We start from the raw sequence: 25,716 nt of genomic DNA, 5'->3' as shown, positions 1-25,716 counted from the left end.
TTGAAAACACACTATAGACACATTCAACCCTTCCTCTTCCCACCGGTCCCTATCCAAACAGACAAACTCCCACAATGCCTTGCCAACAGGAGTCTTGGCTGGACCAATCACAGCCCTCGGTCTGAACAGTGTCACAGAGGAAAAAAAAATAAGAATTCATCCTCCCTTTCTCTTCAAACAGTTGAGGATGACCACTCCCTGTGTCTGTTCTCTACCTTAATAAAATGCTGCGGGTCCTGCTTACTCCCTGTGTCTGTTCTCTACCTTAATAAAATGCTGCGGGTCCTGCTTACTCCCTGTGTCTGTTCTCTACCTTAATAAAATGCTGCGGGTCCTGCTTACTCCCTGTGTCTGTTCTCTACCTTAATAAAATGCTGCGGGTCCTGCTTACTCCCTGTGTCTGTTCTCTACCTTAATAAAATGCTGCGGGTCCTGCTTACCTCTGTGAATGTTTGGACAAATACGTGTCACTAGATCGGCTACCATGCTCATACACACTAATGATTCACCAACATGCACACACACACTCTATCCTGATCCGGGAGCCAACACCTTCGCCCAGTCAGGCTGAAGCCTGCACCAATCTGCCAACCACTTGCCAGTAGTAGGGACACGACACGCCCTCGTCTGAGCAGAGGCCTGAGAGAGGATTTGATTGGATGCAGGGGAGATAACGTCTGGGTGTGAATAACAAGAGGTCCTTGCTCCACTTCTCTGTGGTCAATGTGTTATTTATGCACTCTCTCCTTCTTACCTTAACTCCAGTGGAGGTTGCTGAGGGGAGGAGGGCTCGTAATAATGGCTGGAACGGAGCGAATGGAACGGCATCAAACCAAGCGCTTGATGTGTTTAGCTGTATGCTCCGGTCATTACCACGAGCCCGTCCTCCCCAACTAAGGTGCCACCAACCTCCTGTGCTTCATTCTGTCATTTCTGAGAGTCTGAGTGTGTTGTAACAGTTTTGACTTGAGGTATTTGTTTATAGGGGTAACAGGTAGGTTGTGCCTACCAGAGAAAACATTGGTTTCTCCTTTTGGTTTCGAAGGGAATGAGTCCCATCTGGTCCGTCAGGTCTACACCAATACAAAGGACTGGTAAAAATCAGGATGGAAACACACTTTTCATAAACCCTTAAAACATTGGAAAGAACTTCAAAACAACTTTTGCGTGGGTATATATATTTTTCTTTTGCGTGGGTTGTATTACCAACATAAATGATCACAAATGTCCTGTACCTCGGGCCTAAAAATAGTCCATCCAGCCCGGTAAAGAAGTTCAGGGAACTCAAGTGACCATAGTCACGCAATGTTTGTCCGTTCATACAAGTGTAGCGTAAACCCAGTATCAAATCATACAATCAAAATAACAATTATTTTACCACACAACCATCAAGCGTATCAACTCTTAATAAGTCCTCAACTACAACTAACTACATAAATCATCACGGTATACATCACACCAAAACAAATGAAATACTGTATACAAAAAGGTTGTAGTCAGTCAGACAATCCAATCCGCCAACAGATCTCCAGCGGAGAAGGGCCACGAAGAACAACGGAGAGGTGTAGTCCACGAACGCAAAGAGTGGATCCGATCCGGGGTAAACTTTCTATTAGGCTACAAAACAAACGGAATAGAACCGCTTCGGAACTGAGGGTTGAACACATCCTCATTCACGTCTCCATCACACCCCCACTTTTGCGCAGCTGATGCTGGCTATTTAATTGGGAATTAAAGGGGAAGCGCCCTATTGGAAGGAGAAGCACTGAGACGGTTCATAAAAATTCAGGGCCGTCAGTGTGTGCAGATTTTGTGCAGACCAAATACTGCAACTGGCTGTCGTGGTACGTGACTGCCATCCTATGGTGAGAAGGAGTTAAGACCGAGGACTAGAGCTTGTGCCATCTAGATACATCCAGGACTCAATGGAAGTATTTCTGGTTGGTATTGCAGGACTATATAACTGTATGTAGGTGATATCAACATGGCAAGACAACACCAATAGATCTGGGACTAGGCTACTGTACATGTATAAGACATTGTTATGGATGTAGAGATGTGTTTTTCTGTTGACTGTTACTTGAGTCACTCTTTGATATACCACACATTCAGCGGTGAAACTCTTACCAGGGTTGTGGGAGGTGATGACATCAGCCAAGACCTGCTTAGGGATTGGTTGTTCCTGGTTGTTGTTGATTGGTTCCTGCTCCTGGAGCTTGTCCACCATGGCGATGACACAGTTGAGGCTCTTCGCCACGTCGGCCCACACCCTGTCCTAGAGGAGACAAACACAACATCAGCACCTGGTCTCTCTCTCTGTGTGTGTGTGTGTGTGTGTGTGTGTGTGTGTGTGTGTGTGTGTGTGTGTGTGTGTGTGTGTGTGTGTGTGTGTGAAAGAGAAAGATGTCAATCTGCATGTTTATTTTTATTTAACTAGGCAAGTCAGTTAAGACTTATTTACAATGACGGCCTAGGAACAGTGGGTTAACTGCCTTGTTCAGGGGCAGAACGACAGATTTTTACCTTGTCAGCTCGGGGATTCGATCTTGCAACTTTTTGTTTACTAGTCCAACGCTATAAGCACTAGGCTACCTGCCGCCCCATGTGATCTGTCTGGAAGATCAATCCATGTTCCACACCTGTCTGTTAGCGAACCACAATGTTCAAGGTACTATTTGATCCCAAAACATAGAATGTAATAAATAATATCAACCATTTTAAATGTGGATGTATATCTCTGCCTTGGGCCACTACAGTGGGTTTGAGTATGATTGGACGTTGGCTGTTCAAAGCCCTTATCACCAGAGTTCTACTAGCCTGTAACTTTCATTGTCTCAAAATCAATCGGTCACAGAAGCACTATGAAGAGTTTCTCTACTCTCAGGAAACTCAACCCGAGAGGTCACAGTATGTTTCCCATGGCAATTGCAGCCTGCTTGAAGAGATAACGCTCAAAGTGCTTTTCTACTTTGGAGCGGAAAGCCTCCAAACTCCTCTGTTTCGTATTGTCCTCATAATACCCCTCTTTTTTAATTGATTTATTCACTTTCTGCCTGTTGGGGAAAGTAATTAGGCTTGCCAAGCATGGCTTAGTGTGTGTGTGTGTTGGAGTGCAGTTTGGATGTCCTTTGTTTCAGAGGTGAGTGTTTTTGAACTCTTCTCAAAGGCAGACAGTTGTTTGATGTCTGATTAGGAATTGTAGTGTGTGACTCCGGCTAAGTCCCTGCTGTTAGCTCTGGCTTTATTGGACTGAGTCCCCATCGGTTCTATTAGCACGCACGGAACGCGCATGCACACGCTCACACAGTTTCTTAAGACTTCTGTAACTGATACTAACAATTGTTTATCATCAGATACAGCAACTTTTAGTCTTGCACAGGCAAAGAGACAGAGAGAGAGAGATAGCGACAGAGACAGAGAGTGACAGAGAGAGAGAGAGTGACAGAGATAGAGAGAGTGAGAGAGACAAACAGAGAGAGAGAGTGAGCTTTGACTATGTACAGACTCAGTGAGCATAGCATTGCTATTGAGAAAGGCCGCCGTAGGCAGACCTGGCTCTCAAGAGAAGACAGGCTATGTGCACACTGCCCACAAAATGAGGTGGGAAATTATCTGCACTTCCTAACCTCCTGCCAAATGTATGACAATATTAGAGACACATATTTCCCTCAGATTAAACAGACCCACAAAGAATTTGAAAACAAATCCAATTTTGATAAACTCCCATATCTACTGGGTGAAATACCACAGTGTACCATGACAGCAGCAAGATTTGTGACCTGTTGCCACAAGAAAAGGGCAACCAGTGAAGAACAAACACCATTGTAAATACAACTCATATTTATGCTTTGATTATTTAAATTTTTGTACTTTAACTATTTGCACATTGTTACAACACTGTTTATAGACATAATATGACATTTGAAATGTCTTTATTCTTCTGGAACGTCTTTGAGTGTAATGTTTACTGTTCGTTTTTTTATTGTTTATTTAACTTGTTTTGGCAATGTTAACATATGTTTCCCATGCCAATAAAGCCCTTGAATTGAATTGAGAGCGAGGAAGAAGGGGGACAGAGATTGAGACCCACAGACAGACAGAGCAGAGCAGACACAGAGTGAGATGATGGTATAGAAACAGCAGGACTTGCCCATTCCTCCTCGTCGTACTCCTTATGGCACGGTATGGAGTCCTGGCGCTTCAGAGGTGCCTGCCCGTCTTCTCTGGGCGTCTGGGAGCCACCATCCACATTATTACACACCACCACAGGGCTGTCTGTAGCCGATGGCTGCCCAGGACTGTGGCCTGGGTTCTGGGGTGGACTCTGGCCTTGTTGACCCCTCTGGCTGGGACTCTGGTGGTCCTGGTGGCTGTGACCCTGGTGGCCTGGCAGGGTCTGGTTCTGGTTCTTCGTCACGTAGCCGGGCTGTGCAGCGTGGAGGGCCAGCAAGGCGCTCTTCACCAGCTCGTCTTTGAGCGCGTGCACAAACTGCTCCGTCTGCAAGAAATCAGAGGGAAGAGAGGGAGATTGAATGAGTGGGATGGGAGGGTGGTGAGGTAGGGAGAAATACAGACAGAGACAGAGAGAGAGAGAGAGAGAGAGAGAGAGGGAGAGAGAGATAAAGGAAGGCAGAATGAAAAAGAGAGAGAGAGTGAATGAGAGTGCCAGAGAACAGGGGAGAGGGATATCACTGAGGAGTTCATCAAAAACTGAGTGTGTGTGTGTGTGTGTGTGTTCAGCGGGCTAGTAAAATGAAGGAGTGATGGAAGATTAGCTTTCCTCCTCGCTAGCCTTCCCCTCCGTGTTCGCTAGCGCCGGCGCCAGGCACCGGCAACAACGTCAACAACAAGAAACAATTCAATTACTCCTCGGTGAGCCCTCTCGCCTCCGAGGAGTAGCTACCTTCTTTGTTCTCAAATTCACAAGCTGCTGAATGCTGATGATCATCCAGCGCCAAGACGGTTCGTACCCCGGCACCACAGATAAGGGCTCTCAGGAATAATTGAGTTAGCATCGCAATAAGCAATTCTATTACCACAGCAAACCCCATGCAGTCTAATACGACACATGAGCAGAGATCCTTTGAACAGGCGAACAAGAGAACCAATGAGAGATTGAACAAATGAATGCGGCATACGTTAGTAAACAAAACCCACCTGGAGCGTCTCTCCCCGTGCTGCCACTAACCCCCTGAAACATGACCCAGAGGGTAGAGAGGAATCTGTGCACCTCTCTGAGGTGAGAGAGGGTAGAGAGGAATCTGTGCACCTCTCTGAGGTGAGAGGGTAGAGAGGAATCTGTGCACCTCTCTGAGGTGAGAGGGTAGAGAGGAATCTGTGCACCTCTCTGAGGTGAGAGGGTAGAGAGGAATCTGTGCACCTCTCTGAGGTGAGAGGGTAGAGAGGAATCTGTGCACCTCTCTGAGGTGAGAGGGTAGAGAGGAATCTGTGCACCTCTCTGAGGTGAGAGGGTAGAGAGGAATCTGTGCACCTCTCTGAGGTGAGAGGGTAGAGAGGAATCTGTGCACCTCTCTGAGGTGAGAGAGGGTACAGAGGAATCTGTGTACCTCTCTGAGGTGAGAGGGTAGAGAGGAATCTGTGCACCTCTCTGAGGTGAGAGAGGGTAGAGAAGAATCTGTGTACCTCTCTGAGGTGAGAGAGGGTAGAGAAGAATCTGTGTACCTCTCTGAGGTGAGAGAGGGTAGAGAGGAATCTGTGTACCTCTCTGAGGTGAGAGAGGGTAGAGAGGAATCTGTGTACCTCTCTGAGGTGAGAGAGGGTAGAGAAGAATCTGTGTACCTCTCTGAGGTGAGAGAGGGTAGAGCGGAATCTGTGTACCTCTCTGAGGTGAGAGAGGGTAGAGAAGAATCTGTGTACCTCTCTGAGGTGAGAGAGGGTAGAGAGGAATCTGTGTACCTCTCTGAGGTGAGAGAGGGTAGAGAGGAATCTGTGTACCTCTCTGAGGTGAGAGAGGGTAGAGAGGAATCTGTGTACCTCTCTGAGGTGAGAGAGGGTAGAGAAGAATCTGTGTACCTCTCTGAGGTGAGAGGGTAGAGAGGAATCTGTGTACCTCTCTGAGGTGAGAGAGGGTACAGAGGAATCTGTGTACTTCTCTGAGGTGAGAGGGTAGAGAGGAATCTGTGCACCTCTCTGAGGTGAGAGAGGGTAGAGAGGAATCTGTGTACCTCTCTGAGGTGAGAGAGGGTAGAGAGGAATCTGTGTACCTCTCTGAGGTGAAAGAGGGTAGAGAGGAATCTGTGTACCTCTCTGGGGTGAGAGAGGGTAGAGAGGAATCTGTGTACCTCTCTGAGGTGAAAGAGGGTAGAGAGGAATCTGTGTACCTCTCTGATGTGAGTGTAGAGAGGAGTCTCTGAGGTGAGAGAGGGTAGAGAGGAATCTGTGTATCTCTCTGAGGTGAGGGTAGAGAGGAGTCTCTGAGGTGAGAGAGGGTAGAGAGGAATCTGTGTACCTCTCTGAGGTGAGAGGGTAGAGAGGAATCTCTAAGGTGAGAGAGGGGTAGGTGGCACTTTGGATGTTGGAGGGCTTGTACGGAAACAGTGTGAGAATGGAGAATGGTGTCTTTGTCCCTTAGTGGCCTTAGTGGCCTTAGTGGCCTTAGTGGCCTTAGTGGCTATCTATCTAGACTGTAGTTGCTCCTGGAAGACCTCTGTGTTTTCAGGGATCTGTTTCAGCTTTATATCTGGCAAAGTGATCTGATAAGGAACCATCTGTATGGATGTATATTAACTGAACAGAACAAAAACCCCTGCTAGCACTGGGAGTCATAGAGGCCTGGTTTTGGCAGACAGCCTTTCTTGTAGGGCCTTATCATACTGGGTTATGGTGGTGGTTGAAAAGTGCATGTGTGAACAAACAGTTACAGAGTGGGATTACATTCCATTCACTAATTGCCTATCATGTACAGTATATAGATTACATTATAACTGTCAATTAATCATTTTAGAGCGGTATAACTCTGGATTGAAATACATAACTTGATTAACATTTGGTGCAAGTTCACATTTACTATCAACATGGATACTCGCACGCACAAAAATGCACGCATGCACACACTTCCCCACAACCCAACAACCCAACCCCACACACTTCCCCACAACCCAACAACCCAACCCCACACACTTCCCCACAACCCAACACCACACACTCCCCACAACCCAACCCCACAACCCAACCCAACCCCACACACTTCCCCACAACCCAACACCACACACTTCCCCACAACCCAACACCACACACTTCCCCACAACCCAACCCCGCACACTTCCAAACAACCCAACCCCACACACTTCCACACAACCCAACCCAACCCCACACACTTCCCCACAACCCAACCCAACCCCACACACTTCCCCACAACCCAACAACCCAACCCCACACACTTCCCCACAACCCAACAACCCAACCCCACACACTTCCCCACAACCCAACTCCGCACACTTCCCCACAACCCAACCCCGCACATTTCCCCACAACCCAACCACACACACTTCCCCACAACCCAACACCACATACTTCCACACAACCCAACCACACACACTTCCCCACAACCCAACCCCAAAACCAAACCCAACCCCACACACTTCCCCACAACCCAACTCCGCACACTTCCTCACAACCCAACCCCACACACTTCCACACAACCTAACCCCACAACCCAACCCAACCCCACACACTTCCCCAAAACCCAACCCCACAACCAAACCCAACCCCACACACTTCCCCACAACCCAACTCCGCACACTTCCTCACAACCCAACCCCACACACTTCCACACAACCCAACCCCACAACCCAACCCAACCCCACACACTTCCCCACAACCCAACCCCAACCCCACAACCAAACCCAACCCCATACACTTCCCCACAACCCAACTCCGCACACTTCCTCACTACCCAACCCCACACACTTCCACACAACCCAACCCAACCCCACACACTTCCCCACAACCCAACCCAACCCCACACACTTCCACACAACCCAACCCCACACACTTCCCCACAACCCAACCCCACACACTTCCACACAACCCAACCCCACACACTTCCACACAACCCAACCCCACACACAAATCAGGGAAGCGAAAAACGTCAATAGGATCAAAACTCCCACAAAAACCCAAAAGGAACTTAAAATGCCAAAATCCATATTCAAATAGAAATGTGCTTATCTTCCACAACGTTCATTTGCAGTCGATGGAAGACATTTGCTATTCATTGGCTTTTCTGGGTGACTGAACAATGCATGGTGAGAGACATGGTATTTCACACTCTGGTCATATTTGCTCTTCTTAACCGCGGGGTCAAGGGACCAAGCCATTTGACTGCGACAAAGCCCATCCAGAGCCATTGCTATTATATTAGGATTAGACTAACAATGACTCAGATAGTTGATATTCTAATAGACTAACTCACAATGACTCAGATAGTTGATATTCTAATAGACTAACTCACAATGACTCAGATAGTTGATATTCTAATAGACTAACTCACAATGACTCAGATAGTTGATATTCTATTAGACTAACTCACAATGACTCAGATAGTTGATATTCTATTAGACTAACAATGACTCAGATAGTTGATATTCTAATAGACTAACTCACAATGACTCAGATAGTTGATATTCTAATAGACTAACTCACAATGACTCAGATAGTTGATATTCTAATAGACTAACTCACAATGACTCAGATAGTTGATATTCTATTAGACTAACTCACAATGACTCAGATAGTTGATATTCTAATAGACTAACTCACAATGACTCAGATAGTTGATATTCTATTAGACTAACTCACAATGACTCAGATAGTTGATATTCTAATAGACTAACTCACAATGACTCAGATAGTTGATATTCTATTAGACTAACTCACAATGACTCAGATAGTTGATATTCTAATAGACTAACTCACAATGACTCAGATAGTTGATATTCTATTAGACTAACTCACAATGACTCAGATAGTTGATATTCTATTAGACTAACTCACAATGACTCAGATAGTTGATATTCTAATAGACTAACTCACAATGACTCAGATAGTTGATATTCTATTAGACTAACTCACAATGACTCAGATAGTCTATTAGAATATCAACTAACTCACAATGACTCAGATAGTTGATATTCTATTAGACTAACTCACAATGACTCAGATAGTCTATTAGAATATCAACTAACTCACAATGACTCAGATAGTCTATTAGAATATCAACTAACTCACAATGACTCAGATAGTTGATATTCTAATAGACTAACTCACAATGACTCAGATAGTTGATATTCTATTAGACTAACTCACAATGACTCAGATAGTTGATATTCTAATAGACTAACTCACAATGACTCAGATAGTTGATATTCTATTAGACTAACTCACAATGACTCAGATAGTTGATATTCTATTAGACTAACTCACAATGACTCAGATAGTCTATTAGAATATCAACTAACTCATAATGACTCAGATAGTTGATCGTTTCCGGGTTTATTTTCTCTCTTCAGTTGTTTGCATTTCGGGTAGATTTGAAAGTTGTGAACCATTCTTAGGGGAGGATTGTCTATACTGTGCTGTGTGGTGCATTTGAAGGTGTTGCGTCTGACAGAAAAAACTCTAAGGGTCGGTTTCTCAGACAGAGAGTCCACTAAACACACTGTACAATATCAGATGAATGTGTGTTCTAATCCAGGACTTGGTTTAAACTGTCTCTGGTGAAAGAAAAACACATTTCAAATCGCTCGCTTTGTTATCTTATTCTACTGTTGCTCACCTCTCAATCTCACGTGAGAACTTCACTTCACTCTGGTTCTCACCTTCACCTACTGTGGAGATCTAAGGACCGGAAATCCCCTGAGAGAAAGAAACATTGCGTTCTTCAATACATCTGTGATCTCAACTGAGGGAAAAGTGCAAGTCAGAGGTGAAATGCTTACGGTTGGAGGGGTGGTTTTTATGTGTGATACTGTATCTTTGATCTAAAGTAGATGAAAAAACTGCAAGGCTACCCGCTCACCGCTGATTTGAAGAGGATGAGAGGAGTTGTCTGTACTATACTGTATGATTAGGGTTATAAATCTACTTGTCATTTACCAAAGTTACTGGAATCTTCGGTAACGCTGGTAATTAACAGGTCGTCTACGGTAACGCTGGTAATAAACAGGTCGTCTACGGTAACGCTGGTAATTAACAGGTAACACTGGAAATGAACAGGTCGTCTACGGTAACGCTGGTAATTAACAGGTAACACTGGAAATGAACAGGTCGTCTACGGTAACGCTGGTAATTAACAGGTCGTCTACGGTAACACTGGAAATGAACAGGTCGTCTACGGTAACGCTGGCAATGAACAGGTCGTCTACGGTAACGCTGGTAATTAACAGGTAACACTGGAAATGAACAGGTCGTCTACGGTAACGCTGGTAATTAACAGGTAACACTGGAAATGAACAGGTCGTCTACGGTAACGCTGGCAATGAACAGGTCGTCTACGGTAACGCTGGTAATTAACAGGTAACACTGGAAATGAACAGGTCGTCTACGGTAACGCTGGCAATGAACAGGTCGTCTACGGTAACGCTGGTAATTAACAGGTCGTCTACGGTAACGCTGGCAATGAACAGGTCGTCTACGGTAACGCTGGCAATTAACAGGTCGTCTACGGTAACGCTGGTAATTAACAGGTCGTCTACGGTAACGCTGGTAATTAACAGGTCGTCTACGGTAACGCTGGCAATGAACAGGTCGTCTACGGTAACGCTGGCAATGAACAGGTCGTCTACGGTAACGCTGGTAATTAACAGGTCGTCTACGGTAACGCTGGTAATGAACAGGTCGTCTACGGTAACGCTGGTAATGAACAGGTCGTCTACGGTAACGCTGGCAATGAACAGGTCGTCTACGGTAACGCTGGTAATTAACAGGTAACACTGGAAATTAACAGGTCATCTATGGTAACTATGGAAATAAACAGGTCATCTATGGTAACTCTGGTAAGTTATACTTGAATAATAAAAAAGACTCATATAAAGTATAATTTGTTTATATATGTGTCCATGATTTTCTAGTGGATATGGATCAAGAGAAAATAGTCAAACTCATTAAAAAAAAATCAACAATGGCATTCATTTCAATTAACTCTGCAACTCCTCCTACTATTGACTTTTTTTTTTACAATTGCCACCAGTTTGGCACCGAAACATTTACAACAAAGACATAGACATAGTAAAAATTAAAAATATATCAAGAATATTTCATGCTGAAACCCACACCAATGGTATTCACTAAGTTGATGGTTTATATTTAGGATAATGTTTTATGGCTTTGTCATTTTATATATTTTTTATTATAAAATCTTATTATTTTATATATGTTCACATGTGATAAGGCCACACAGAGGGCCAGAGATAATTACAGACACCTGCGATAATCTGAAGTACCTGTATAAGATTCCCCCAAAACCTTGAAAGCTACCAAAAGTCTGGTAGTTTACTGATACACTTAGAAAGTTTCCAGTAATATACCCTCCCTTTGCAAACCTACACGACCGGTCAAAAGCTTTAGAACACCTACTCATTCAAGGGTTTTTCTTTCTTTTTCACCTGGGATCCTTTTCCAACAGTCTTGAAGGAGTTCCCACATATGCTGAGCACTTGTTGGCTGCTTTTCCTTCACTCTGCGGTCCAACTCATCGCAAACCATCTCGATTTGGTTGAGGTCGGGCAATTGTGGAGGCCAGGTCATCTGATGCAGCACTCCATCACTCTCCTTCTTGGTCAAAAAGCTCTTACATAGCCTGGACGTGTGTTGGGTCATTGTCCTGTTGAAAAACAAATGATAGTCCCACTAAGCGCAAACCAGATGGGATGGCGTATCGCTGCAGAATGCTGTGGTAGCCATGCTGGTTAAGTGTGCCTTGAATTCTAAATAAATCACAGACAGTGTCACCAGCAAAGCACCCCTACACCATAACACCTCCTCCTCCATGTTTGACGGTGGATATACACATGCGGAGATCATCCGTTCACCCACACCGCGTCTCACAAAAGACACAGAGGTTGGAACCAAAAATCTCCAATTTGGACTCCAGACCAAACGACAAATTTCCACCGGTCTAATGTCCATTGCTCATGTTTCTTGGCCGAGGCAAGTCTCTTCTTCTCATTGGTGTCCTTTAGTAGTGGGTTCTTTGTAGCAATTTGACGATGAAGGCCTGATTCACACAGTCTCCTCTGAACAGTTGATTTTGAAATGTGTCTGTTACTTGAACTCTGTGAAGCATTTATTTGGGCTGAAATTTCTGAGGCTGGTAACTCTAATGAACTTACCCTCAACAGCAGACGTAACTCTGGGTCTTCCTTTCCTGTGGCGGTCCTTATGAGAGCCAGTTTCATCATAGCGCTTGATGGTTTTTGCGACTGCACTTGAAGAAACTTTCAAAGTTCTTGACAATGTCCTTATTGACTGATCTTCATGTCTTAAAGTAATGATGGACTGTCGTTTCTCTTTGCTTATTTGAGCTGTTCTTGCCATAATATGGACTTGGTCTTTTCCCAAATAGGGCTATCTTCTATATACCACCCCTACCTTGTCACAACACAACTGATTGGCTCAAACGCATTAAGAAGGAAAGAAATTCCACAAATTAACTTTTAAGAGGGCACACCTCTTAATTGAAATGCATTCCAGGTGACTATGTCATGAAGCTGGTTGAGAGAATGCCAAGAGTGTGCAAAGCTGTCAAGGCAAAGGGTGGATATTTGAAGAATATGAAATATATTTAGATTTCTTTAACACTTTTTTGGTTACTACATGATTCCATATGTGTTATTTCATAGTTGTGATGTCTTCACTATTATTCTACAATGTAGAAAATAGTAAAAATAAAGAAAAACTCTGGAATGAGTAGGTGTTATAAATCTTTTGACCGGTAGTGCATGTATGGTACTTCCTACTTTATTAAAGGAGAAACATGTACAGAGAGGAGAAAGATGTTGAATGGAAAGTTCTAGATATAGACTGGGAGAAGTGTATGACCTCATAGCCACGCCTGGTAGGCACGCCTGGTAGGTACGCCGTATCCAATGTAATTTAACACAGGACGTTTCTCTGCTCAAATAAGGCAATGCTCTTATACTGTAGTAATGCATAGAAGATAATAATAATAGGTGTTCTGCGCTTTTGGATATAAGCATCAGTTCCCAGAAGGCAGGAGATGAATTGATGCATCGTTCTTTCACTGATCATCATCATCACCACCAATAGCAGCAGTAGCAGTAATAACACAGCATCTGAGAACCCGTAGATCGTTGTAGATCTTTTTTTGTTTCGTAGTGTGGGTTTTCTGTTTTAAACTCCGCCCTATCCCTTTCCCTAAGGGGAGTCACAGCATCCACCCGGCCCAGTGACAACCCTCCTCCATAGCCTTGAATCCAAGCTGAAAATGGTGAAATAATCAGTTTGGATCCCAGGCTAACTTCTCCCCCCACTGCTCATCTCACTCCCAGACTCTGGAGGAGAAGTCTCTGTGTGTGAGACGCTGGCAGTGGGAGCTGTCCTTGGTGAGTAACGTGACTGTGGATCAAACCTCTCTGTGTGTGAGACGCTGGCAGTGGGAGCTGTCCTTGGTGAGTAACGTGACTGTGGATCAAACCTCTCTGTGCTTTCATTAGGGCTCTGTCTGTCTCTCTCCCTCCCTATGGACCGAAACTCCACAGCCATCTGTCTGGACGGTGGACACACACCAACCCAGGGAGCCAGCATGGCTGTGTGTGTGTGTGAGTGAGTGTGTGTTTTGAGAGTTTCCGTGGAAACGCCATGGGTAGACCACCTAATTGATCCAGGATCATACATTATATGATGAAAATTGTGTGCTGAATGTGTGGTGTTTCTAGGCGGACTATGGATTATCAATGTGTTGTTGTTTGTGTCGCACTGCTTTGCGTCATCTTGGCCAGGTCGCAGTTGTAAATGAGAACTTGTTCTCAACTGGCCTACCTGGTTAAATAAAGGTGAAATAAAAAATGTATTAAAAAAAAATCAATAGATGATAGATGAGCTACTTAGTGTGAACACAACACAGCCCTATAAGCAAATGTGCAAACACACATTGTATGACAGACTACTCATGCATATGACATGAACAACTATCCAACGGACAACCATCAATCAATCTCCCCATCCAACTATATCTTTCCTCATACACACCCTACCACAAGCCTCCCTCAGTCCGCCCACCACACACACACACCCAATAACCGAGACAGAGACACACAACGTTGGAAGTTCCAATCAGAGGAGCAGGGCCGGTGCTGACCAGGCCGCCTGCGTGTCTAATCAAGGATGAGGGGAAGCGGTGACAGAGAGAATGTACCAATTAAGCTGTCTGATTGGGCTCTACTCCACTGTGGCAAAAACAATCTCTCACTCACTCACTGCAGCAGATTGCAAATCTGACAGCACCAGATGTAATTCATAATTACACGGATAAAACACCAAGTGTCTTGTCCATAAAACTCTGCGCTCGTCGACTCGCAATTCACTTTTGTCGGCTTTGGCGTTTTAATGATGAGTTATGGACAGTGGGTATGACGAGAGGTGTGTGTGTGTGTTTGGGATGTGTTTAACCCTAGAGCTAGATGTCTTCACGGCAGATGTTTTGTAGTAGGTGACAGTACGCTTGAAGGGCAACTTCAGGTCATTAAAATACACTTGCTGCAGCCAAATATATTCAGCAAAAAACAGTATAAACAATCATCTCTGAGGCAAAACACATGTTCACACTCAGAGTCACTGTAAAGGAGATTTTCTACAAATAGCTCCAGTTTTAATCCCACTGGTAGCTCACCTACCAGGCTTCACCTTCCAGGCTTCACCTCCTAGGCTTCACCTACCAGGTTTCACCTTGCCTGATTACACACTAGCACAGCAGGAGGGAAGACCTCTAAAATGAGGTTCCCTGTGGTGCTACACACATCCAGATGGTGGCATTCAGCCCAGCACCATTCCTGCACCCGGGAGGGGGGGGGGGGGGGGATACAGACCCAGACAAGTTAAGCATAGCACTTCTACCTGTGCCTTTGAGCTCCATCGTGGGGGAAAGGAACATGGACAGAGGGGGTAGATTGTGGTGGTGGTAGGAGACCTGTGTGGCCAGAGATCCAGGCAGGGGCACTAAGCAGCACTCCCACCCCAGGCTTGGAGCTAAATGGTGGGGAAAGGAACAAGGAAAGAGCTGGTAGGTGGTTGTTCTGATAGTTGTGGTGGTAGAGGCCTACTCACCTTTCCAGCCAGGGTCTTGAGTGCCTCCCTCAGCCCAGCCATGGAGTGCTGCTGGGCGGCCTGGAGCAGCTGGTCTGCCAGGCCCGAGATGAGAGGTTGGAGATGGCCCACACTGTGCAACACCTCCTGGGCCTTGGCTGTGTGCTCTGGGGAGTAGTAGATGCACTGGTATGCTGTGCTGAAACTGAAGAGGTGATGGAGAGACAGAGAGAGAGAGACAGAGAGACAGAGACAGAGAGAGAGGCAGAGAGAGACAGAGAGAGACCGAGAGAGAGACAGAGAGACAGAGAGGAAAAGAAATGGGTCAAGATTTTAGAGGATTGTAAACATTGATAAAAATTGATAAAATAAGAAACATTGTAAAAACTCAGGTTTTACCATTTATTGCATGCAGTTAAATTTGACTGTATGAATCCAGCTAGTTTCAGCAGTGCTAAACATATTCAACTATTTTACATACTCAGACAAGTTCACCATAGAACTATATTTGACTCTTCTAACTTGACCGGAGAGAGCGAGAAGTGAGAAACGAAGGAGATGGATCAATGATACTGTAGACAGAACCTGGGCCTGGGAGTTATTTAGATTAAATCAATGACACGCCCACAGAGTAACCAATGTCCAGGCATATTGCAAACCACCTGCAGGAACAGATTCATTTCAGCTCATTCTGCCTCCAATCAATAGCCAAACCATGACATGTTCCTATACGTCATTAGTAAGCAGAACGTATACATTCCACATACAATTATTGTGTCCATTTAGAACGGTGATGACTATGGATCGGTTTGTAGTCTAGATAATAGGGTAATCACAAACAGTCCACTGGTAAACGTTTTCTAGTTGGATTCATTACTGCCACAATACAGTCTGTGGTATAGTCTGAATACAGTAAGTAAGATGTTGCTCTAGTTGCTTGAAACTGTATCATAGATCAATGCTTTCCAACGCTTCAATCTAAAACCACCTAATTAATATCTGCAGCCAGATGAAAATTATGAATAATTAATACATTTTTTTCCATTTTTAGGGAAGCGTTTCACCCTCAGATGAAACGTGTTTTGTCAGTTCATAGATTCAGGGCACATCAGTCCCAATCAAACGTTCACCTCAAGTAAAGTTTCAATGACTTTCATTGAGTTCTCCACAGTGATTTCCTGCCATCAGACCAAGCGCGTGCGTTAACGAGGCAGTGATTTGAGGCAGTCAACCCTCCCAGCTAGTTTAGATTCAGCTCTGAACAGCCTGTATGTAGGCCAGACCCTGGAGCCAGATCCCAAGGCATAATTGACTGAAGACTGAAAGAGTGAATGTCTTGAGAACGAGAGAGCGTGTAGAAGAGTCCTCAAAGCAATCTTTTATGACACATCCCCTACCTGCTTCATCAGTACAGCGCCAAAACCTGGAGACCTTTATTACTTCAGGGGTACTGGGGGCTAGCTAGCTGCTGCCAATGTAGCATCCGATTGGTTAGCGCTAACAAACCCTGGCCTTGTCATTACGGCTAATGAGTTCTCTGGAGATAGGCCACCCGCTGCAGCCCAAAGACAATCAGACGTCGGCCTCTTATGAGATCCAGTACCATCGTATCCCATCTCTACAGAGTAGCCTATAGTCAATACTAGGGAAGTTGCTAGGGAATACTAGGAAAAGAGCCAACATTTGTTTGAATGATAATTTACGTAAGTCATTTCGTTAAAACTTGGCCATTCTCTTTGAGTTGGAGTTCTTATTACCACATTATGCAGGAGGGTACAAATGGAAGCAGATGAATAAAACAGAACACTGAGTCTGAGTGAGTCTTGTCTGAGTGAGTGAGTGAGTAAGGGAGACAGAGACTCATAAGCTAATTCCAGCTGCATAACAACACTGTTGACTCATAAGTACAAATCCAGCCATTAGGTATCCTGTGCAGTGGATAATCAGTGTTTACACATGGTCCCTACCGCCTGATGCCACAGGAGAGCATTGACCTATATCGGACCTGGTTATTGGAGGGAAACCATAAATTCCTCATCAGGATGGCCTGCTCAGTCCAATAAGCTAGCTAGCTTCCACCAAAGCCAAGATGGCTGCCGACAAGCACAGTGAAGGGAACAGAAACCCTGCTTGTTAAGGGAAAAGCTTAAAAATGGACACCCGACCTGGAATATCCTTGTTTACAATGGTGGAGGAATTTGTTGTTAGGTGTTTAATCAAGAATAAAAGGATTTTGGCTGTGTTTCTTAGCGTTTACTGGCAATTTGCTGAGCCACAAGCTAGCTAGTTAAATGTAAAATACATGTTTGTATACACGTTATTACTCTGCAGATTATCTTATATCTGAGAGAACCTCCCAGGAGGTGGTGGGGGGGTCTTTATCGACCCAACTCTCCCCCAGACACAGCCTCCCTAGTGGGCTAGCTATCCCACACCTCGCTCTCCGCCCTGGAGCATCCACTCACCCACTCTAGACCTACCTATTAGGAGGAATTATCAAAACTAGCAAATAGTAAGCTGTCTAGCAAAGCGTCCTCCCTTGATGTTCCTAAATGATCAATGGGAATTGGTTATGACAGTAATGAGAGGAAGAGGGAAAGAGAAAAAGGAGGAGAAGAAGAAGAAGAAGAAGCAGCCTCTCTTCTCTAATTAAGCCCGTGTCTCCGGCTCATGGCTAATTAATAGTGGGGAAGGAAATTAATGAAGAGCTTCCAGGCCTGCTGTTGACAGCCAGCAGGAGCAGAACACTGCATCGGAAGACGGCAGGACTGAGGCCCACAACTCCCCGGGCCAAAAAACACACTCTGTCATTGAGATACAGACAGGCCTGGCACTGGAAGGCAACTGATCCTAGACCAGTCTGGTCACTGCCAAAGCCCACTCTGTCATAAGTGAGAGGACTGGATAGCAACTGATCCTAGACCAGTCTGGTTACTGCCAAAGCCCACTCTGTCATAAGTGAGAGGACTGGATAGCAACTGATCCTAGACCAGCGTGGACCTGACCAGACCAATGCCATTGCCAAAACCCACTCCGTCATAGAGACAAGGCTGGAATGCAACTGATCGCAGACCAGTTAATAGGGCCACTGTAAAAGTCCTCCTCCATCAAACAGACATAAAGCCTGCACCATACTGATGCCAGAACAGCCTGTGTTTGAACAAGATTGTGTCCATTGGTTCCTCAGGTCTGGTTCCCCAAAGCCCAGTCTGTCGTAAGACAGTGCTGGATAGCAACTGATCTTAGAAGTGTTTCTCAAATCAGACCAGGACCAACAGCCACTCTCTCACGGGACTAGGCACTGATTTCAGACCAGTCCTTACTGTAGATCTGACCAGGGCTACTGCCAAAACCCACACTATCATATAGGAGGACAGGAGCATAGAAATATGAAATGAAATGCACAGTTTCTTCCATCTGACCAGGGCTACTGCCCTTCATCACACAGACACACAGCCTGATGCCAGAACAGCCTGTGTTTGAACAAGATAGTGTTAATCAGTTCTCTACTGGTTCTAATACGCAACTTATTTTGCTCCTTTGCACCCCAGTATCTCTACTTGCACATCATCATCTGCACATCTATCACTCCAGTGTTAATGCTAAATTGTAAGTATTTCACCGCTACGGCCTATTTATTGCCTTACCTCCCTAATCTTACTACATTTGCACACACTGTATATAGATTTTTCTATTGTGTTATTGACTGTACGTTTGTTTATTCCATGTGTAACTCTGTGTTGTTGTTTTTGTCGCACTGCTTTGCTATATCTTGGCCAGGTCGCAGTTGTAAATGAGAACTTGTTCTCAACTGGCCTACCTGGTTAAATACAATTTTAAAAACTGCCTCTCTTTGAATCCAAAAGTATAACTAACTGCCTGGGAATAACACACACACACACTATTTAGTTGGACAGAGTTTTGCAAGTGAAGTTAAACCTTGCCATCCCAGAGGACTCTATTAGGTGTATGTACTGTAGCCTGAACCAAACTGTCCCTGCTGTGACTGCTGCTCCCCTCCACACCCCAAAATGACCATTAAGCAGTGTTGCCGGAGCCGCCGGGCGGCCCCACAACAATAAAGGTCAGACCCTCGGCAGTGCGTACAGTGAAGGAGCGACACAGCACAGCTTGCACAGCTTGCACCCCCCCCCCCCACACACACACTGGGAGAGAGAGAGAACGAGAGAGATAACTGTATAAAAACAAGAAGTGCTTCAACCTCAGCTCAGCAGCGTTCCTCGTTACAGATCCTGATGATGCACATTAAATAAACCTGGGCTCCAGCCAAAGTAAGCGTCTCTGATCACTGTACAAAAAGCTGAATGATTCAAAGGAGGGGCTTGTTAAAGAAAGATTAGTCCGCAACGTCTACAGGGTTCAATTAAAAAGAAGGAAAAAAAGAGAAAAAAGAGGTGACTTTTCAAACAGCCATTTGGGTGGAAGGCATTAATGAAGGCTAAAAGCACCTGCCCTGTATGTAAATAGCTTTGTAGGATACTGAAGGGGCCCGAAGTGCAGCTGTTAATTTAACTTCCTTTCAAGGCCCCACACTAAGAAGATATCGCTGGCTCTGGCTGTTGCATACTGTAAGTACAATGCCGAGGCTCCCATCCCGCTCGCTCTCCCTCTCCCCATCTCTCACCCTCTCTTTCGCACACTCCTCTTCTATCCCCTCTTCCTTCCCTACCCACTCTCCCCTCCCCTCCCTCTCCCCTCCTCCTCCTCTCCTCTCTCCCTCTCCATCTCTCTCGCTCTCTCCCCTCTCTCCCTCCATCTCTCTCTCCCTCCCCTCCCCCCCCCCCTCCCCCTCCTCTAGGTGCCCGGGGTGAATGGCTCTTTTTTTGCCCTCCTGGTTCCACCTCCAGGTTTTTCTTTTTTCCTCATCCCCCATTTTTCCTCTCCTCCCTTTGATTCATTTATATGTCATTGAATAGTCAAGTCTCACATCTAGACTATTGTTCCCTTTAATCAAAGACGATTACAAAAGGCTCTTGTTCAAAGGCAGTGTGTCTGTCTGTGTCTACAGATTAGGTCTAACCTCGCTATCTACTTTCATAACATGACTTCATTTATATTTATTTCCAAACACAAAACACGGTCTTCAACAGCGCATTGAAGAGCACCTCTTGGCAGATACGCTCGAGTCAAAATAAAAATGTCCACCGTGGCATAACATGCAAATTAAGTCACGGAAATTGATTTTCCCCCATTGAAAGAAAACATGCAACTCCATTAAAATGCCAACGAGGCAAATAGAAGCAAATCCAAGATAACGATGGAGAGGAGCATGAAATCCCATTTTAGGGAAATGACTGACAAATGACTGGATTCTGGGTCAGACATGAGATGGGGCTTGGCAGTTGGCCGTTCCTCGGTTAGCCAGGCGGAAAATTGGAAAATATAAGCTACAGTTAGCTAAGTCAAATATGAGACAAAAAAGTATCCCTGGGGAGTCCTTCCTTGCCCAGTCTAATCTCTCTTTCAAAGCAATTGATTTTACTTCAGTGGACTCTTCTTTCCAAAATATGCTAACTCTTATCGTAGTGTATGCTAGCAGATAAGCGTTGACTACTGGGCAAATTCGCTTGTGCAGTTCATTAAAAAAAAAAATGCTCTAACTTATTTTTCTTCAAACTTCTTTTCTCTCGGTTTCATTCTTTCTTTCTCTCTCTTTCTTTCTCTCCATCTCCTCTTCTTTGTTGCGCTCTAAACTCAGTGTAACTAATTGGCTCTGACATGGTCCGTAATGACTCGGCACTCGACAGAGAAGCTTTGGGGAAAATCACCTCTCATTTCCTCAGGCATCACTCAAGTGGCCACACGCTGAACCCATGACAACCCCCCTCCATCTTACAGCATGGGAAGGGCAAACGTCGACAAGATACAAAACGCTGATCTCAGATCGGAGGACATTAAGGCGGCCATCTTGATTAACGACCCCAGGGCCAAGCTGTATTCTTAAAACGTCTCAGTGGGAGTGCTGATCTAGGATCAGTTTAGCATTTTACATAATATTGAATACGATGAAATGGACGGGGGAGGGCCTGATCCTAGATCAGCACTTCTTACTATGAGACGCTTTATGAATAGCTATGGGGGATGGTGGTTGGGACTGTTACTGTACTGTCACTGTTCTCAGTTCACCTACATCACTATATTACCCCCATCGGGGTGTTTGTCAGGCCTGTGACGGCCCCGCTCGATGAGAACATACTAATTAGACATGTCTTCTCCGTCAGAGAGAGAGACTCTACATCATGCACACAGCCACAGTCCGCGATGGGCGCTAGGTAATTGAATCAAACAGACACAATTCAATCACAGTCTCTCGGAGTGTCAATAGGGACGACTCAGGGTTATTGCGAAGGGACCTGGAAGATCCAAAATGGCCACGGCACAGAGAGAGAAGCCGGTGAGTAAATACAAAAAGCCTGAGTCAGTCAACAGTCTCATCGGCATTAGGGCCTATGCCCCTCCAGTCAAATATTGCTGTCAGTGGCAAACAGAGCAGATCCCAATTGAGTCAAACCTCCCAGCTCAGCTGTCACTAACAGTACTGCGTAGCCTAGCCCTACTTGCACAAATCAAATCCTGATGTCAGGACCAAATTAATCTGTCACTACCAATGCTGGCCCTGCTACATTCACCTGTCGTTAGCAGAACAAGCCTTACATGAAAACCAGTCAGAGACAGACTTACATCCATCCTTCTCTGTTAGTATCCTCTATACTATACCTCTCCACCCTAAAGTGGGCCAATCCAAAATGGCACCCTATACTCAGGCCAAAATTAGTGCACTATACTGTACATGGAATATGGTGCCTTTTGGACAAAGACACTTTAATGCTTTATTTAACCAGGAGGGTTGCATTTGGGTATGAATCTATTTTCCAAGGCAGCCCCGTCTCTGCTGCATGCTATGTGTAGTATAATGAGGCTGTCTCACCTCTTCTTCTCTGCCTCATGTCTGCTCAGTAGCCGCTGTAGCCCTCCGCCCTTAAAGCCCTGGAAGTGGGCCGCTGGAGCCCCCACCGTGATCACGTCATAGAATGCATCTGGGAAGGCAAGAAGGAGTCCCGCCTGGGGTTAGTGGGAACTGTGTTGTACAGTACACCAAGTAGAGAGGAATGGATGGGGAAATGAAGGGGGGTCAAGAAGGAGGGGAGGGTTTGAGAAAAAGACAAACATGAGACTTATATCAACTTTGTTTCCTCAGAAGGAAGGTGGAAAATTGTGACGCAGGAAAATAGTCATACAAGGTTTTGTTTGGAACGTGTAATGAGGTCTGACAGTAGTGTGGACTGAGGAGAGGTGGTGATGATGAGTGTGTGTGTGTGTGTGTGTGTGTGTGTGTGTGTGTGTGTGTGTGTGTGTGTGTGTGTGTGTGTGTGTGTGTGTGTGTGTGTGTGTGTGTGTGTGTGTGTGTGTGTGTGTGTGTGCGAGTGAATCCTCCAGTGTGGTGGTTTAGTGCGGTGGAGGTCAGCTAACGAACGGCCTCTGGGACGGCAGAGCAGCCAGCCGCCACAGAAAGTCCTGTTTGAGAAGTCCCGTCGACAGCAATTACTGACAGCGCTGCTCTGAATGCGAAGGTTGGGAAGGGTATTGGTTGGCACTCGCCCCACGCTTCCGTCTTAATGATCCCATGGTCACCGACATGGCCCCCCTTGTCCCCCACCGCTCCCTGCACGGCCCCTGGGTTCTAAAACTTCCCAGCTCCCCTTAATTGGCTACTGCCTCACAACGACACAATGAAATACAATGGTGAGCCGGCAACATCACTCACACGGGCCAATTTGCTCTAGCTGATTTCCTAGTGTGTGTCCCCTCCGCCCCCCCGTCTGCCCCCATAAATCGACTGGAGAACCGTAGGGTGGGGGGGGGGGGGCTGTCTCTCTCTCCCTGGGAGGAGAAATTATTGCAGGCCGGTGAGATACATTTGAATAATTCATAGTTGAACAGGACATGGGAATGGGTTAAGGGAGATAAAATGTCCCTTTTACATAGCCCAAATGGAGTTTATAACAGTTTCCTTACTCTGCAATTATTGAGAGGCTGAGGAACAAGGAGCTAATATCTTGCAATCAATGTCTTAGCATTAAGTAGAGTTATTATTGAGTTAACCTTAGCTCAGAGATGCACAGTTAGAGACCGAGCATATATGCTATGAATATTGTGAATAACATTTACCATTAAACATTTCACCAAATAATAATTTGAGGAAAATTACTCAAAAATGTGAGGACTGCAGTTCGTATCCATTTAAAAGTAATCACATTTATTACAGTTACGCAATAAGAACACAATTTGCAAATGGTACATACCAGAAATCTTCACGATAAAAAGGAAACAAAATATCCTTCTTAAAATAAGTCTTAACAGCGTAGAATATTCACCACTATGACATACAGTACCAACGTATATCAGGTTTACCAATGACTCCATGATCTAAGTTAAAGCTCAACTTTTATTCCTCCAAGAGCGCCAATTCCCTGTATCTCCTATTGTCTAATTAACATCACTTTGATGGCCCAAAACATTACAACTTTTACATGAAGACCCACACATTCTGGGATCTAATCACCACACCTCAACACCGTATGATAAGAGCACACCTGTGTTGCTCTTCTTTGAACTCTCCGCCGTCCGGTGAACAGAATGACAGTTTCTCTGTAACAATAAATCCGTACGCTTACAGTACAATTAAACATATCAACCTTCACAGCTCTTCCTGAACTCTTGAGACAATCCAAACATGAATTTTGTCGATTCAAGTCTCAGTCTTTACACCTCTCCTGGCTTCAGTGACCCGAGGACATCTGTGGGAATGTCTCTTCCTCGAGATTGCCACAGTTGTGATAGCCCCTAGATGGTATGTCGTTCAAACAATGGCATAAATGGTGACTGAGTCATCATACTGTGCTCCCACGCTAGCCAGTCGCTAGTCGCTAGTATCACCTTCTCTCATTCTCTCACTACATGATCAATAGTGGAACGCAAATCCAAATGCAAAAGCTATGCATGGTTTGGTTTGTTTGGGGGGAACGAAAAACCAAACTAGAGGAAATACTACTATAATTCTTAACAAGCACAGAAAACTAGGTGACTAATAGAAAAAACGCTGATGTCATTTACATGGATGGACGCATGTTTAATTAACACATGCTTTCTTGGAACGTAAGGCAAAGTGAATCGTTTTTCACCCCAAAGAAAACAACTGCCAAGGGAGTGACTATGTGGAAGCCATTTTATCAACAAACAAAGCTTCACCATGTGTTTCAAGAGCTATTATGTCTTCTGAAACCTGGCAGCAGAAACCAAGCTGAACCAGGAACGATCTCTTTCAACACATTCTCCCTCTTTCTCAGGGGTGGTAGACTTCTGACTAACCCTTCTTTTTGACCAGTCAGTCAGTGGTCATGGTTTTGGGTAACAGCTCCATTCTCCTTATTCTCCTTATTGTATGTCCCTGATGTGCTGAGTAGTCGAGATCTGTGTCAAGGCTTGTCTAGCCTTCAACTTTACAATCAATCAAACGGTGAGAACTCGAAACTGAGGAACATTCCCCAAGAGCTAGTGCGTTTGCAGTTACTGAGCGCATCCCAGAGCTAGCGTGTAGAAGCGTGTCAGCGGCCATAATGCATTTTGACAAGTCCAGGGCTGAACTACAGAGAGGTGAGTATTGGGGTTGGTTGTAGAGGGAGATGGAAGCTCTAAGCCAGGCTATTCTGTGTATTGCCTCTCAGGGCCAAACGCGTAGGGCTTCGTTAGACCATTGTCTGCCGGTCGGTCTGTCTGTCAGAGTTAATGTGCACCTGTCAGCACCCCAGATGCCTCTGATCCGCGCCTTGTGCGCTCTCCTGACAAGAGAAGAAGTAGAGCAAAGGACGTGAACTCTTGAACTGTAGCGGCTGTAGGTGACGTTCAAGACCACAGTGCTCATTCCCAGCAGCTGGAAAACCCTCATGAAGTTGTAATAGTCAGGGTTATATTCATTAGGGCACACCATAACCCTGAAAAGTAAAATGTACATTTCTTATTGGACAAGTCCAGCTAGTCCTTCCCTGTTTAAATCCATTTTTGGTGCCTAATGAATACAACCCGTATGCTTTATAGGTACATTTGGACACACACCTGTTTGTCTAGGACACGTCACCCTCATCCTCTGGGTGTGCAGGTTGATAGGGATGAACTCTAGATACCTCTGGGCCTTGCTGCAGCTCGGCTTGAACGACGGACCTGGAAAAGATAGCAAAGAAAAGATGTGTCAGTATTGAACACATTGCAAGCCATAAAGATGTATATAATTGAAAGAGGCTTTCCACGTCAGGCAGAAGGCCTCATAGTACAGCCCAGTGACGCCCTACACTCCTTCCCACTCTAGTCGTCCAACGCTTAGTGGTCTCTCTCAAAATCGACACTGTTAGCTCAACT

At 45.2% G+C, this 25,716-nt stretch overlaps 1 protein-coding gene across 12 annotated transcripts in view; it reads right to left on the bottom strand.

Moving 5' to 3' along the window:
* Positions 1-25,716, bottom strand: part of inpp4b (inositol polyphosphate-4-phosphatase type II B) — a 213,152-nt gene that overhangs the window by 26,583 nt on the left and 160,853 nt on the right. For all 12 annotated transcript variants that reach the window (XR_011675687.1, XR_011675685.1, XR_011675684.1 and 9 more), the window contains 5 exons: positions 25,417-25,521; positions 22,232-22,340; positions 15,304-15,487; positions 4,151-4,498; positions 2,128-2,275 (listed from right to left, as the gene is read on the bottom strand). Coding sequence is in view for 8 of the 12 variants with exons in the window: in XM_071407530.1 (XP_071263631.1) it covers positions 2,128-2,275; positions 4,151-4,498; positions 15,304-15,487; positions 22,232-22,340; positions 25,417-25,521 (894 nt within the window). In the remaining 4 variants the exon portion in view is untranslated. The remainder of the gene's footprint in view (positions 1-2,127; positions 2,276-4,150; positions 4,499-15,303; positions 15,488-22,231; positions 22,341-25,416; positions 25,522-25,716) is intronic.

Source organism: Salvelinus alpinus, chromosome 6 (genome assembly GCF_045679555.1).
Source record: "Salvelinus alpinus chromosome 6, SLU_Salpinus.1, whole genome shotgun sequence".
Lineage (NCBI taxonomy): Eukaryota > Metazoa > Chordata > Actinopteri > Salmoniformes > Salmonidae > Salvelinus > Salvelinus alpinus.
This window is presented reverse-complemented; position numbering and strand designations above follow the sequence as displayed.